This window comes from Larus michahellis, chromosome 23, assembly GCF_964199755.1.
Source record: "Larus michahellis chromosome 23, bLarMic1.1, whole genome shotgun sequence".
Taxonomy (NCBI): domain Eukaryota; kingdom Metazoa; phylum Chordata; class Aves; order Charadriiformes; family Laridae; genus Larus; species Larus michahellis.
In genome coordinates this window covers 739,869-752,873 of record NC_133918.1, presented here as the reverse complement: position 1 = coordinate 752,873, position 13,005 = coordinate 739,869, and the positions used below count along the sequence as shown (strand labels likewise).

The following is a 13,005-nucleotide window of genomic DNA, read 5'->3' as shown; positions in this document are numbered from 1 at the left end:
CTAACATATTCCTACAGCCTGCTCGGCTTTCTTATAAAATAGCCCCGGCAGCGCACACACCTGGAGCCGCCCCAGCTGCCTGCCCGCAGTACAACTGGCCTGATTTCCCTTCTGGAGTGAAACCCGATCACACCAAATATTGCACCTCACTCAGGCACTCGCGACATAATGTCAAACAGACGACAGGCAGCGAGGGCAGGAGGCAACAGGTCCGGGCTCCAGTTGGGAAGGTGCCGCCGAGGAGCATCATGGCTCCTTCTCCTGGGTCAGTGTCCCAGCACCGCAGCCTCACGGAGCTTCCTCATTTCTCCTACATAGAAAGCTATAGCAGGGAAACTGCTTCCCCGTCCTGCTATAATCCAAAGCTCTCGATCACAGAAGAGTATGGGTTGAAGGGACCCTAAAGCCCACCCAGTGGCACCCCCTGCCCTGGGCAGGGACACCTCCCACCAGCCCAGGTTGCTCCAAGCCCCGGCCAACCTGGCCTTGAACCCCTCCAGGGATGGGGCAGCCACAGCTTCTCTGGGCAACCTGGGCCAGGGGCTCACCCCCCTCACAGCAAACAATTTCTGCCTCACATCTCACCTCAATCCCCCCTCTTCCAGTTTCAAACCCTTCCCCCTCGTCCCGTGGCTCCCCTCCCTGCTCCAGAGTCCCTCCCCAGCTTTCCTGGAGCCCCTTTAGGGACTGGAAGGGGCTGGAAGGTCTCCCCGGAGCCTTCTCTTCTCCAGGCTGAACCCCCCCAGCTCTCTCAGCCTGCCCTCCCAGCAGAGGGGCTCCAGCCCTCCCAGCATCTCCGGGGCCTCCTCCGGCCCCGCTCCAACAGCTCCGTGTCCTTCTGCTGTCGGTGCCCCAGCGCTGGAGGCAGCACTGCAGGGGGGTCTCCCCCGAGCGGAGCAGAGGGGCAGAATCCCCCCCTCGCCTGCTGCCCACGCTGCTGGGGATGCAGCCCAGGCTGCGGGGGGTTTCTGGGCTGCCAGCGCACGGTGCCGGGGCGTGTGGAGCTTCTCCCCCACCGACACCCCCAAGTCCTTCTCCTCAGGGCTGCTCTCCATCCCTTCATCCCCCAGCCTGGGTTTGTGCTGGGGGTTGCCCCGACCCAGGTGCAGGACCCTGCACTTGGCCTGGGTGAACTCCATGACGTTGGCATGGGCCCCACCTCTGCAGCCTGTCCAGGTCCCTCTGGATGTTTGGGGTAGCTGGACCTGTAGGGCTGGCAGCTCTCACGGCAGAGGGAGCAGGGACGCCCAGAGGATGGAGGAACGGGGAGGAGATACCTGCAGGGAAAAATGCTCCTTCCACTTACCGAGGAGGGGAGTCCAGGAGGCACCTTCCGAACCTTTTTGGGTTGTCCATCTGGTTTAGAGAAAAGAAAAGAGGATCTAAGTTTTGCAGGGGGTTATCAAGAGGGGAAACAACAAGCTACAGCTAAAAGTCTCCAAGGATGGAAGATGCAGGTACAAACAGGGCTCGGATCCCAAACACTCAGTAGCCGAAGAAGTGTCAATAGTGAAAATGTCTGAGGATGAACCTCTCCTCCTCGTCACCTCTGGACCATTTGAAGGCAGGTTTGACCCACAGACGGAGCTCACAGGGCAGTCTCCCTCCCAAAACCCCAGGATAAGAGGCGCCCACCATGCAGAGAAGGGCTGCACTTGCCCTTTGGAAGAGCCCGAGCCCGTAATTAACCCTTTGCTGTTTTTTCGTTTTGAAACAATTCAACTTGAAGTGGGTTTGCAGAGAGAGGACGCAGAAAGAGAACAAGTGCAGGGATGGGGCTGTACTTTCATTTGCTCCCGATACAGAAATATACTCGGGAAAGCTTCGCTGCTGCAGGAAGGCAGCGATGGCGCTCGCCCCGGGCCAGTCCCTCCCCAGCCAGCCCCGAGGGGGGGGACAGACATACAGTGTCCTGGGGGAAGGGGGACAATTCAGGGAGGTGGTGGAGGAAACAGCCAGAGGAATGGCTCAAGGGGAAGCACTGGCTAAAAATTCATTTTGTTTTTTTTTTTTTTAGTTCATAATTAAGGAAAGCCCCACTGGGGGGGGTGCAGGGTGCTAACACAGCACATCTGCCAAGCCAGGGACCCTGCCAGGCCGAAGCTCAGGAGGAGAAATTCATCACACAGAAAGACCTGATGCAAAAGAATCACTTTCCAGGCTGACAACATAAACCAGCAACATTTTTAAGTGGCGACATCACAGTGGATGCCTTTTTCTGAAAAGCACTGGAAAAAACACATGTAACACTGGGTCACTTCTGGTTTCGTTTGTTGGGGAAAGCCCAAAATAGCTGCAAGAAAGTAACTTTGGAGGGTGCAGGGGGGGAACTGTGACAAGAAACGCAAGTTCTGGAGAAGTGGGGCTTGTCTTCACTCGAAAGTTAAAATCACACACGACCTGAGCCTTTGTTAAAAGCAAAATGGCTTATTTTTGGCCGGTCGACAGCCCCTGCGGTTGCTTGACCAAGCCAAGTGGAGCGGTGGCACCCGAGGGTGACACAAAGCCACTTACCTATGTTGCTCTCAGCACCTCTCCTGCGAGGATTGTTGGGGTATGAAAAATACGGAGACCCCCCTTTCACTCCGGTGGGGGAAAGCGTGCTCGGACTCGCGATTCCCATTTCGCCGGGCAGGAAACCAGTCTGAAAACAAGGAGACAGAAAAGCCCTTCCATGTAATTACGCTGGAAAACCATCGCGCTCGCTGGGAGAGAACAGAGCCGCCTTGAGCTGAATTCGCACAAACTGAGCTGAGGGAAATGAAAAAAAGACAAGCCAAAGGGCCAGAAGGAAAAAACAAATATGTAAATATGGGGGTAGCGGTGAGGGAATAAAGGTGCCATTGGAAAAGGGCCTTTCAAGCCCTATTTTCTCACTGGATCCCAGCAAGGAAGCTCTCCACAAACAAAGGACGCAAACCAGCAGCTGTCACGGTGAGGAGCATTGCAGTCCCACGCTCACCTCGCTGCCCCACGGGGGCAGGATGGGACCCTGCCGACGGTTTTATGGGCCCAGCCTGCTGCAGGCAAAGGGGAGGCGACCGTTGGGCCGAGGGGCTCGTTGGCAGCGCTCCCCGCTTGCCTCGCCAGCCTGCTCGCCAAGCCACGGGCTCGGAAGCATCTACTGGAGGCAGCAAGCTCTGCCCGCATGGGGGCAAACGGATTTACTCAGGATAAAACTCTTCCCACGCCACCTCTGAGGTTTTATGGCAAGGGATGACAGTTTCGGTTGCGATCGGTGCTTCGGGGGACACACCTGATGGGTACAGCGTGCCCCTCCATCCTCAAAACACACATCCGACCGCCCCATGCTGCCCCTGGCCGGGGCAGAGGACGGATATAGCGCTCACCCACCGGCAAACCCGGGAGCCCCCAGGATGTCACATCTCTCAACCGTGCCCAAACCAACCACAAGAGACAGGAGAGGTTACACGGATGGGGGTCCATCTGACTGTGCCTCTCCCAGTCCCCCTCGGCCACAAAATCCAGCCCGAGCTGCTGGCGCTGACGGCTTCTCTCCCATTCCCAGCAGCTGGACCCACGGCGGGCAACGCCACGGAGCTGCAACGCCTCCGCTGGGGGTGGTTTTCACGTGCATTTTATCTGGGAAAAGTCAAATCTCTCTTTCTAAAAAGAGGAAACTCCTCCCTCGTGTTTATGCCAGCTGACCTTGGGAGCGCTGGGAAGCAGCGAGGAGCCGGAGCCCGAGCCCGGGGCGTCGCTGGCCCCTGGGATGGAGCAAATGCGCCTTTCCTCCAGGAGCACACCCGCTTTCACCCCGGGAGAAAGTTAAATGTATTTACTTGGAATTTAAGAGGGCTGGCAAAGGGCCTTTAAATAACAAAAGCTTAGCTTTGACCCATCTTCCGAGGGCAAAACATTGAAATAAAGGAGGATTTCAGGCTTTTGAGAAACTGGAAAGAAAAACCCACTGCTTTTAAACTGCGTCTCCTCCAGAAAGGGCTCGGGGAGGGAAAGAGGAGCTCGTGTATTCACAGCTGGTGAAATTCCTGCAATCTGTTCCACCGGTCATATTACCTTTGCACCGAAACCGCTACGCGCCACGGAGCAGCGCGGCCAAGAAAAGCCATCGGCACAGCGCCCTGAGGAGATCCCGGAGCTGTTGCCCAGCTCCTCCAGTGGGTACCTCCAGAGCGGCGCGGACATTTTAAGGCAATTTCCTACAGAAAGGGATTTTTTTCCCCTTCCCTCTCCCTGGGGATGCCTCCAGAGGTGGTTAAGGGTTAAAAGTGGCAGGGGGGACGCAGCTCTGCCCTGGAGGAGGGGGTTTTAGGGAGGAACCTGCTCCCCATCCAGGGCATCTGCCAACAGACAATTTTCCAGCGCTTTTCAAAAAAAGAAAAAAACCAGCTCAACCTTCCCCCCCCCGCCCTGGCCCAAAACCGGAGCCAGAAGCAACAACTGTTCTGGGGGCCACCGCGAGCGCGCAGACGGCCCCGCTCGCCTCCCGCCGCCCCGCACAAGAGGGGTTTTGTGTCTCCCCTCCACATCAAACGGGCTCCGTCTCCCGCTCTGCCACCCGATCCGGACCCACGCGCCCGCGCCAGGGCCTCTCCCAGCCTGCGGCACCATTTGCCCACCCCATTCCTGTTACCTTATATCTCCCCCTCCTCCATGAAACCCCAGCAAAACCATAACATTAAAAAGCGAGGCTTGGCATCCGTCCCATTTTTATTTTAGCAGCTTCAGTGGTAAATTAAATCCACTCTGGCACAGCCAGCCAGCACAGCTGTTTCAGCAAAGGAAACATCCTCAGTTCAGAGAAGAGGAAATTATGACAAATTTGTGTAAAATTAAAACATGTAATATGTGTGTGTGTACATGTATAAAATAAAAACGCTGTCCGGCCAAAAGCTGCTCCCTTGAATAAAATGGTGGGACTGTTTCCCCGGGGCCATGCTTGGGCACGGATGGGGCAGTTGCATCAACACATCAAAGTGGAGGTGCTCGCTCCTTCCCAAAAAGCTATTTCTGGATGCCGGTAACAGCAGGCCAGATTATCTCAGGGCTGGTCGACTGCGTTCCTGGGCTCTGATTTACGCCTGCGGTATTCCCCACGGGAAGCAAGTTCTTCCCCACGGCGCAGCCCTGGTCCCTGCGCCGGGGTTCACACGGGGTGACCCGATGGGGCAGCTCTCCCGTGCCGCGTCCCTCCCTGACCGCGGAGATGAGCATCTGCTGCAGGTCCTGCGTGGCCAGAACCACCCTAAAACCAAAACACCGCCTGATATCCACTGAAACGGTCCTACAACAGCACAGAAACCATCTCGCGGACTCTCCCTCCCCTTAACTGGCGAGCGGGGGGACACGGGGACGCTGGCCGGGGAGGGAGAGCAGCAGCAGCAGGCACGGCGGCTGGGGGCACGGTGCCAGCCCCAGGGCGGTGCCACCCGGAGCGTTCCTCTGCCCCCGGCCACCCTGTCACAAGTTAAGGTGTTGCTTGGATCCGACCCACTGAAACTCCCTGCAGGGGCAGCGTTGGCTACATCATATTTGATTAAACACAAATCAGCTAGAAACGGGATTGACAGTAAATAAAATAAAGTGAGTCTGAAGAGGTTTTGAAAAGAACTGAGAAGCTGCTACAACCCCGTTTTCTAAACTCTGAGGACTCTTGTGAGCCAGCAACACGTGCCCGTGCGAACCCCCGGCACTCAGCAGAGGTTTCTGAGCACAGCAGAGGCTCCCAGGACCTCCTGCAGAGCGATGCCGCGTTCCTTTTCCTTCCCAGTCTCCCGCTCCCGGCAGCTTAGCCAGTAAATGAAGCAAAAAATCTCAAAGCATTTTATCGTTACCTGGTTTAGTCCTGGCATCCCTGTGTCTCTTCCGAACGTGGAGTACGAGGCTCTTTCACTGCTCTTCCCTACGGTGGAGAAAAGACAAGACAAGGCTTTGAGGAGGAAGGAAGGGGAGGTTTGATGTGCAGCCTCGTGCACCTCCCCGGGCGTCCCGCCGAGGAGCAAAGCCCGCTCTCGTAACGCAGCTTCCTCCGGCCGCCGGCAGAGGGGACGGCCGCCCATCACAGCCTGCTGCTAAAACAGGAGCTTTTTTAAGTTCCCGGACAGCGGGGCTCGGCTGGTCCGCAAACAGCAAAACCCCAAAACTGCAGCGATGCGGGGAAGCGCTTGTGGCCATGGAAACTGGTGGCGTCAGACCAGAGAAAAAAAATTCTCGCCAGACATATTAAAAAAAGCCAGCCGAATTTGGCAGAGGCAGTGACAGAGCAAACCGAAAGCCGGGCACGAGCAACCAGGCTCCGCGGGCGCTTTCCGTACAATAGGAAACACAACTCCAGCACCTGCTGAGCAGCAGCGTGCGGAGCTGAGCTCCTGCTCCTCACGGCGCAGGATCTACCTTCTTCCCCTTTCCTGAGGGAGATTCAACTTTCCAAAACCCCATCCGGATCTAAAGAGGGGGCGTGCAATAGAAAAGCGTTTCCTTCCTTCCCAAGCCCCCTCCGTCAGGTCCCACCGGGCAGGTTCCTGCGGGACCGCGGGGCTCCCGGCAGCCGGAGCATCCCTGCCGACCGGGATGCGGCGCGGAGCGGGATGCGGTGCGGGAGCAGCCCCGTGCGAGCCGAGCCCACGTGCCCCAGCGCTGCCAAGTGAACTTTAGCACCCAGCGATGGCTTTTATCGAACATGCTCAACCTCACCCTGCCCACACGCTGCTGAAAATAGTGTTTTCAAGGCGGGGGGCGGGGGGGGGAGAAAAAAAAAAAACAAACCCAAAAAAAGACCCAACACACATGGTGAAATGTTTCCATTCTGAAATGTCCTTGCAGCCTCTTCCCTCGCGGTCACCGCCCCGGCGAGCAGCACCCGTGGGTGCCAGGGCAGCGTCGCAGCCCCGGGGAAGGAGCCCAGGCCTGGGAGAGAGGGAATGGCTCCGGTCCGCGCCTGGGGCAGCCGGCAGCACGACAGTCTGCTTTGGGGTTTTCCCCCCTGCCCCAAACCAAGATTAGACATTTTTCTAGTGGGGAACAAACAGGCACTTTTTCATTTTAAAAAAAAAAAGAGAAACTGGACTGAAAACATAGGAAGAATTCTTCCCTGCTGTTAATTACAGCTTATTAATGGTGCCACCAGGGAAGAGTCGGGAGGAAAGAGGGAAATGGAAGATGATGATCGGAACGGCTCTTCTGCACCCAGGGCAGGAGGGCCCGCTCCGGCAGCTGCCCCGTGTCGGCGCAGAGGACTCTGCCCCCCGCCTTCCTGCAACCGCCCTTCCCTGAAAAGGGGCGATCGCATCCCGCCTCCGGTCTGGCTTAGGAAGCAAAATTGGGAGGAGGAGGATTTTGCCAATCTGCTTAACCTAAAGCCATGACCGAAGCCTGGGAGACGCAGGTTAACGCACGGGGGGACGTTTGGGCTGGCCGGCAGCTCCGCACAGGGATAAGAGGTTTTGGGGAGCAGATGAATGGCGGGGGGGGAAGAGCAAATTTCCCCAAACTGACCCCCCCTGAAGCACAGGGCAGAGAGACGGGAAGAGGGAGGAGGCTGTTCTGTTTTGCAACCTTTAGCACGGGGGCCTAGAGCTCAATCCAAAATTTCATGGAATCATAGAACCGTCTGGGTTGGAAGGGACCTTTCAGATCATCGGGTCCAACCATCAACCCAACATCGCCAAACCCACCACTGACCCACATCCCTCAGCCCCACGTCTGCCCAGCTTTTCAATCCCCACTACAACCCGCAACCCCAAGACTCCCTTCCCGACGGTGCCAGGGGTCACAGCACGACACACCGGCATCCCGCCGCCCCTCGGACATGCCGGGCGCTGCTTGCCATTTCATTGCCGAGGCTTAAACGTTAAGTAAACAAAGGTCAAAATGTCAGAGGACGGATCTCTTAAATGACCTAATTTTCAAAAGAGCTTAGCGGCTTGATTTGCTGCGGCGCCGGCACTGTTACACAAATAACTCAACAGGTTGCGGCATCGGGCGGATGGCAATTATTCCTAAACCAGAGGGAAATGCAGGGTGACACCACACTAGATTATCTGGTCAGCAACGGCCAGGCCTCCCGGATGATAATATATTACCGATTCCCCGCGTGGTTTGAGCGGCGACGCCTCTGCCGTCTCCAGATAACCCGGGAGGCTGAACCGCAGCCCAGTGCCAACGCCGCGCCGCATTGCTCCAAACCTGCCACCGTCACCCCGTGGCTGGCCCTTCACAAAAACCTGCCCGGTGCACCCGTCTGCCGCACGCTTGGATCTGTCGGCATCTCGCCGGGTGGGGGAAAATAGGGAATTTGGGGAGAAACTGGGAATTTTACATTTAATTGCCTAGGAAAACAAGGCAGAAGGATGTACGGCAAACTTTTGCGGATTGGAATGTATCAAGCTTACCGAAATAAAAAAAGTCTACAAGTTGGGCCAGAAAAAGCTGAACTTGCCAGTAGAAGGTGCTGTTTCTGCTGCGGGGAGATGCCAGCCAGCACAGGCGGCAAACGCGGCTGCGCAGGGACTTGCCCGAGTTGCCCCTTCCCAGCCACAGCCCGGGGACACCCACCAGAGAAGGTGGTGAGACCCCAGGACCACGGCGAGGGGCGGGGTGGAGGCAGGTCTTGGCAGAAAACACCAGGAATCTCCCCAAAAGCCATCTCGCTCCTGACTGAATTACTGAAATCCCGCAGACGGGTGTTAAGGGATTTGGGAGCGGGGGGCGGCGAATAAAAATCAGAAGATACTGGGAATAAATCCCTCGAATGGGAAAGGGGCTTCCCTCGGAAAGCCGATCTGTTGGATTTACCTCTGCAAATTTTAGCATGCAAAGGTGAAGCACGGCGGAGGGCAAGGTGTATCCAGAAAATGGCTGTATTTCCAACTCTTTACGGCACCGACTCCCTGCGAGACCTGGCATCCCCCTCCTGCCTTTTCCACCCCTGCCAGCTCCTTCCCCTGCCCCTCGCCTGCCCGCGCTGCTTCATAAGCCATTTCCCAACCTCTCCCTCTCCGCAGCATGTTCTCTCTTGCAGGACCCGGCTGTGCCTCCCCCAGGGCTGTCGCAGAGAAACCCCCCGCGCCCCGCTCGCCCTCTCTCCTCCCAAAGGCAGATTCCTTCCCGGCCTCACAGGCAAGGCGGCAGAATAAAAGCTCCTCTTTCCCGTGGTTTTCACCAGCTCTGGCAGCCAGTTTGGCCTGGGCGCCCGGGACCGTGGCAGCATCTCACCTCCACCAGAGCAAACCGCGCTTTTAACTAAACTTGCGGTTTTGCCGTTTCTCTCCCCAAGACAAGCCCCGCTCGCAGACGTGCGCAAATAAGCCAAGAAAAGGCGATTCAGCGCTGCCTACGGGTTTCACCAGCGCCTGCCGGGAGGGAGGCAGGTGCTCTGCCGAGCCCTGCAGCCCGCGGGGAGCTCACACCGGTGCCCCCACATCACCCCGGCCCCAGTGCAGCCCCCGGCCCCCAGCGGCCCCAACCATGGCACAGCCACCCACCGTGTGTCGCCCCCCCCAGCCCCGCACCGCTAATTCCATTAGAGTTACGGCCTGGGGAAAAAGGGGAGGAAAAGCACAGCCGGGGATTAAAAGGGGGTAGAAAAAAATATAATGTTAAAAAAGCCAGGAGCAGTGACAAACTCCATCCGTGGGCAGATTAAAACCATTGTCCAGGAAGAACCCAATCCACAACAGCTCACAATACACACAAGATTAGAAACACTCCTCTGAAAAGAAGCTAATTACTAGAAATAATTACTAGAAAGAAATCTGTTATGGCTTATCAGTTTCCCCGCTGTTTAAGCAATCCCCCCCTGCCTGCCTCTGCTAAAGATGAATGGTAAAAGAGTGGCAGATTTTGAAGACTGGTGATTTAAAACAAACAGAAAAGCCCTCCTCTGGGACGAGCCGGTGGTTCGTCACCGCTCTGTGTCCTGGCACCACCCCGGGCAGCCAGGGATGGTCCCGTCACCTCTCCCCACCGGAGGCTGGGATGCTCAGACCTCACCAGGACGTCACCCGTCCCGCGGGGAGCAGCACCAAGGGCTCAAAGCTTGAAAACTGGGAGTGATGGAGCTCACAGGCATCGCTGCTCACCCTGCTCATGGGGTTCACCGGCCCCCACCTGCCAGCCCAGGGTGATTTTTACTCAGAGCACTGACGGTATTTCCATTCAGGGACTTACTCAGTGGTGGTTTTTTTTTAAATTTAGGTTATTTCGTCCAGTGCAACACAGGCCAGAGCTCCCCGCCCAGTTAGCCCCTTCCAGTCCCTAAAGGGGCTCCAGGAAAGCTGGGGAGGGACTCTGGAGCAGGGAGGGAAGCCACGGGACGAGGGGGAAGGGTTTGAAACTGGAAGAGGGGGGATTGAGATGAGATGTGAGGCAGAAATTGTTTGCTGTGAGGGGGGTGAGCCCCTGGCCCAGGTTGCCCAGAGAAGCTGTGGCTGCCCCATCCCTGGAGGGGTTCAAGGCCAGGTTGGCCGGGGCTTGGAGCAACCTGGGCTGGTGGGAGGTGTCCCTGCCCAAGGCAGGGGGTGCCACTGGGTGGGCTTTAAGGTCCCTTCCAACCCAAACCACTCTACAATTCTGTGGTTCTATGATTCTTGCAGACAGCTCTGGTTTTTCCCACCATCTTGTGGAGCTGAAGCTATGGCAGAGAGGGAACTTAGGCTTTGGAAAGCATCCAATCAAAGGTTGTCCTCGCACCATCCCCTTCAAAAAGTGCATGAGCGGTGCCACCTGCAGCCCTCGGGGACGGCTGAGGGCAAGGGAAGGCCAGCTCTGGGAGCAGCACCTGCAGGTCCCACTGTCAGTGCAGCACCTCTCCGGCTCGGAGCTCAAGGTGCTTCCCAAAGCCAAGTGCCCATTGCGCCCCATGATATACATTCATCTAAAGAACATCCATAAGCCCCAAATACCACATTTGTGTGTCCCAGCCGAAGAGAAATCTGTACTTTTCCTTTCAAAGCATGCTGTGTGAATTCAAACTGGTTTTGGACTAGGTGTGCACCGTGTGATCTGCAGGGACATCATCCTGAGAGTGGATGATGGAATCATAGGATGCTTTGGGTTATAAGGGACCTTAAAGATCATAGAATCATAGAATTGCCTAGGTTGGAAGGGACCTTTCAGATCACTGAGTCCAACCATCAACCCAACACTGACAAAAACCATCACTAAACTGTATCTCTAAGGACTACGTCTACCCGTCTTTTAAATACATTCCAGGGATGGTGCCTCAACCACTTCTCTGGGCAGCCTGTCCCACCCCCTGCCCTGGGCAGGGACACCTCCCACCAGCCCAGGTTGCTCCAAGCGCCGGCCAACCTGGCCTTGAACCCCTCCAGGGATGGGGCAGCCACAGCTTCTCTGGGCAACCTGGGCCAGGGCTCACCCCCCTCACAGCAAACAATTTCTGCCTCACATCTCACCTCAATCCCCTCTCTTCCAGTTTCAAACCCTTCCCCCTCGTCCCATGGCTCCCCTCCCTGCTCCAGAGTCCCTCCCCAGCTTTCCTGGAGCCCCTTTAGGGACTGGAAGGGGCTGGGAGGTCTCCCCGGAGCCTTCTCTTCTCCAGGCTGAACCCCCCCAGCTCTCTCAGCCTGTCCTCCCAGCAGAGGGGCTCCAGCCCCCACAGCATCTCCCGGGCCTCCTCTAGACTCATCAGTGGCTCCATGTTGGACCATGTTCCCCCTCCTTAACTAAATCTATCTGAGACCAATGCTCTGGGCTGCTTCTGTGCATGACCACCGCTGCTCCCAATGTCCCCCGCAGGCAGAGCAGCCCCGTCCCTCCCTGCTACACCAGCTCCCCACGCAGGGACATGCCAGGAAGAAACGCGGCTGACCAAGCCGGCACGTTCCACTGCTCCTTTATCCCAATGGCCCCTCCGCCCTGCAGTTCCCCAATCTCTCTCCTCGCACCCCTGCTCACGTCAGGTTGGTTTGGGAGTGGCAAAAAAGCTCATGCGGGACGGGGAGCAGCCGGCTGCAGCCCTGCTCCTCCTCCGGCGCACCGCGCCCCAAAAGGCCGCGAAGTCTCTACCCTCAAAAGGACAAAACCACTGCTCCAAAGCTCAGGCTGGAAGGAGTTCCTCAGCCCACCAAAGGCTGGTGAGAGCGGAAAATTCTTTCCATTTGCCGGATGCATGGGGAAAACAGAGCCAAAAAAATCACAGTTTAAAATCTCCATTTCTCCAAGCTCTGCCTGGCCAGCAGCGTCCCCTCACTGTCCCCAACGCACACCATCAGAGGGTGGCTGGCTGAAGGCAGCCTCTGGGACACTGCGCTGACTCAAGGAACACAAAGGCCGGAGGACACAGGTTCCTGGGGACAGCCAGCGCCCCCCAGCCCGTGGCAGCTGGCAGAGACCAGCGCGGAGAGCCCGCGCCAAGGGGGATGCCAACGGGCGCATTTTCCTTGTGGGGCCCTTTCAGATCAGGCTCCCTCTCTAGCTGGCCAAGCCCATCATTTCCAACACAGATCATGTCCCTCCTCCAACATTTCTTCCAGCAGTTTCTAATCCTCTTTGAAGAAATAGAGGTTGAGCGGGAAACAGATGCAAATTCTGATTTCAGAGAAGGGCTTAGACAATAGTCTCCCACACCTTTTGTCCACCTCATACCACTGGACATGTCCATCCTAATCTGCTCCTTCCATCTCCTCACCTTTTAAAATTCCTCTGATTCCACTCAATTGCCCCATTAGCAGGAGCTTGCCCAGCCCCGCTGCCCCCCGGGGGAAACCTTGCTGGAAACCAGGGACTGGCAGCTGAAATGACACAACTCCAAAACTCACCTTTGCCACTGCCTTTACACTATCATATGCAAAAGCGTTATTGCATCTTTTTTTATGCTCTCCTTTCTCTCCCCTTCCATTTTGCCGCTTGAAAAGTTTTCAGAAACACCTTGGTAAAGAGGAAGGGAATAATCCCACCTGTGGTCTTCCTCCGGTCCATCCTTCTCAACACACGAGCACAGGAGTAAAGCAAAACTTACTTAAGTATTTTGGAACCTGCTCCAGGAATTGGATTTTCTACTTC

General features: G+C 56.6%; 1 protein-coding gene across 26 annotated transcripts in view; it reads right to left on the bottom strand.

The window, feature by feature from the left end:
- TCF3 (transcription factor 3) overlaps window positions 1-13,005 on the bottom strand; it is an 81,119-nt gene that overhangs the window by 20,956 nt on the left and 47,158 nt on the right. For all 26 annotated transcript variants that reach the window (XR_012584516.1, XR_012584517.1, XR_012584518.1 and 23 more), the window contains 3 exons: window positions 5,817-5,884; window positions 2,515-2,644; window positions 1,307-1,356 (listed from right to left, as the gene is read on the bottom strand). Coding sequence is in view for 21 of the 26 variants with exons in the window: in XM_074566157.1 (XP_074422258.1) it covers window positions 1,307-1,356; window positions 2,515-2,644; window positions 5,817-5,884 (248 nt within the window). In the remaining 5 variants the exon portion in view is untranslated. The remainder of the gene's footprint in view (window positions 1-1,306; window positions 1,357-2,514; window positions 2,645-5,816; window positions 5,885-13,005) is intronic.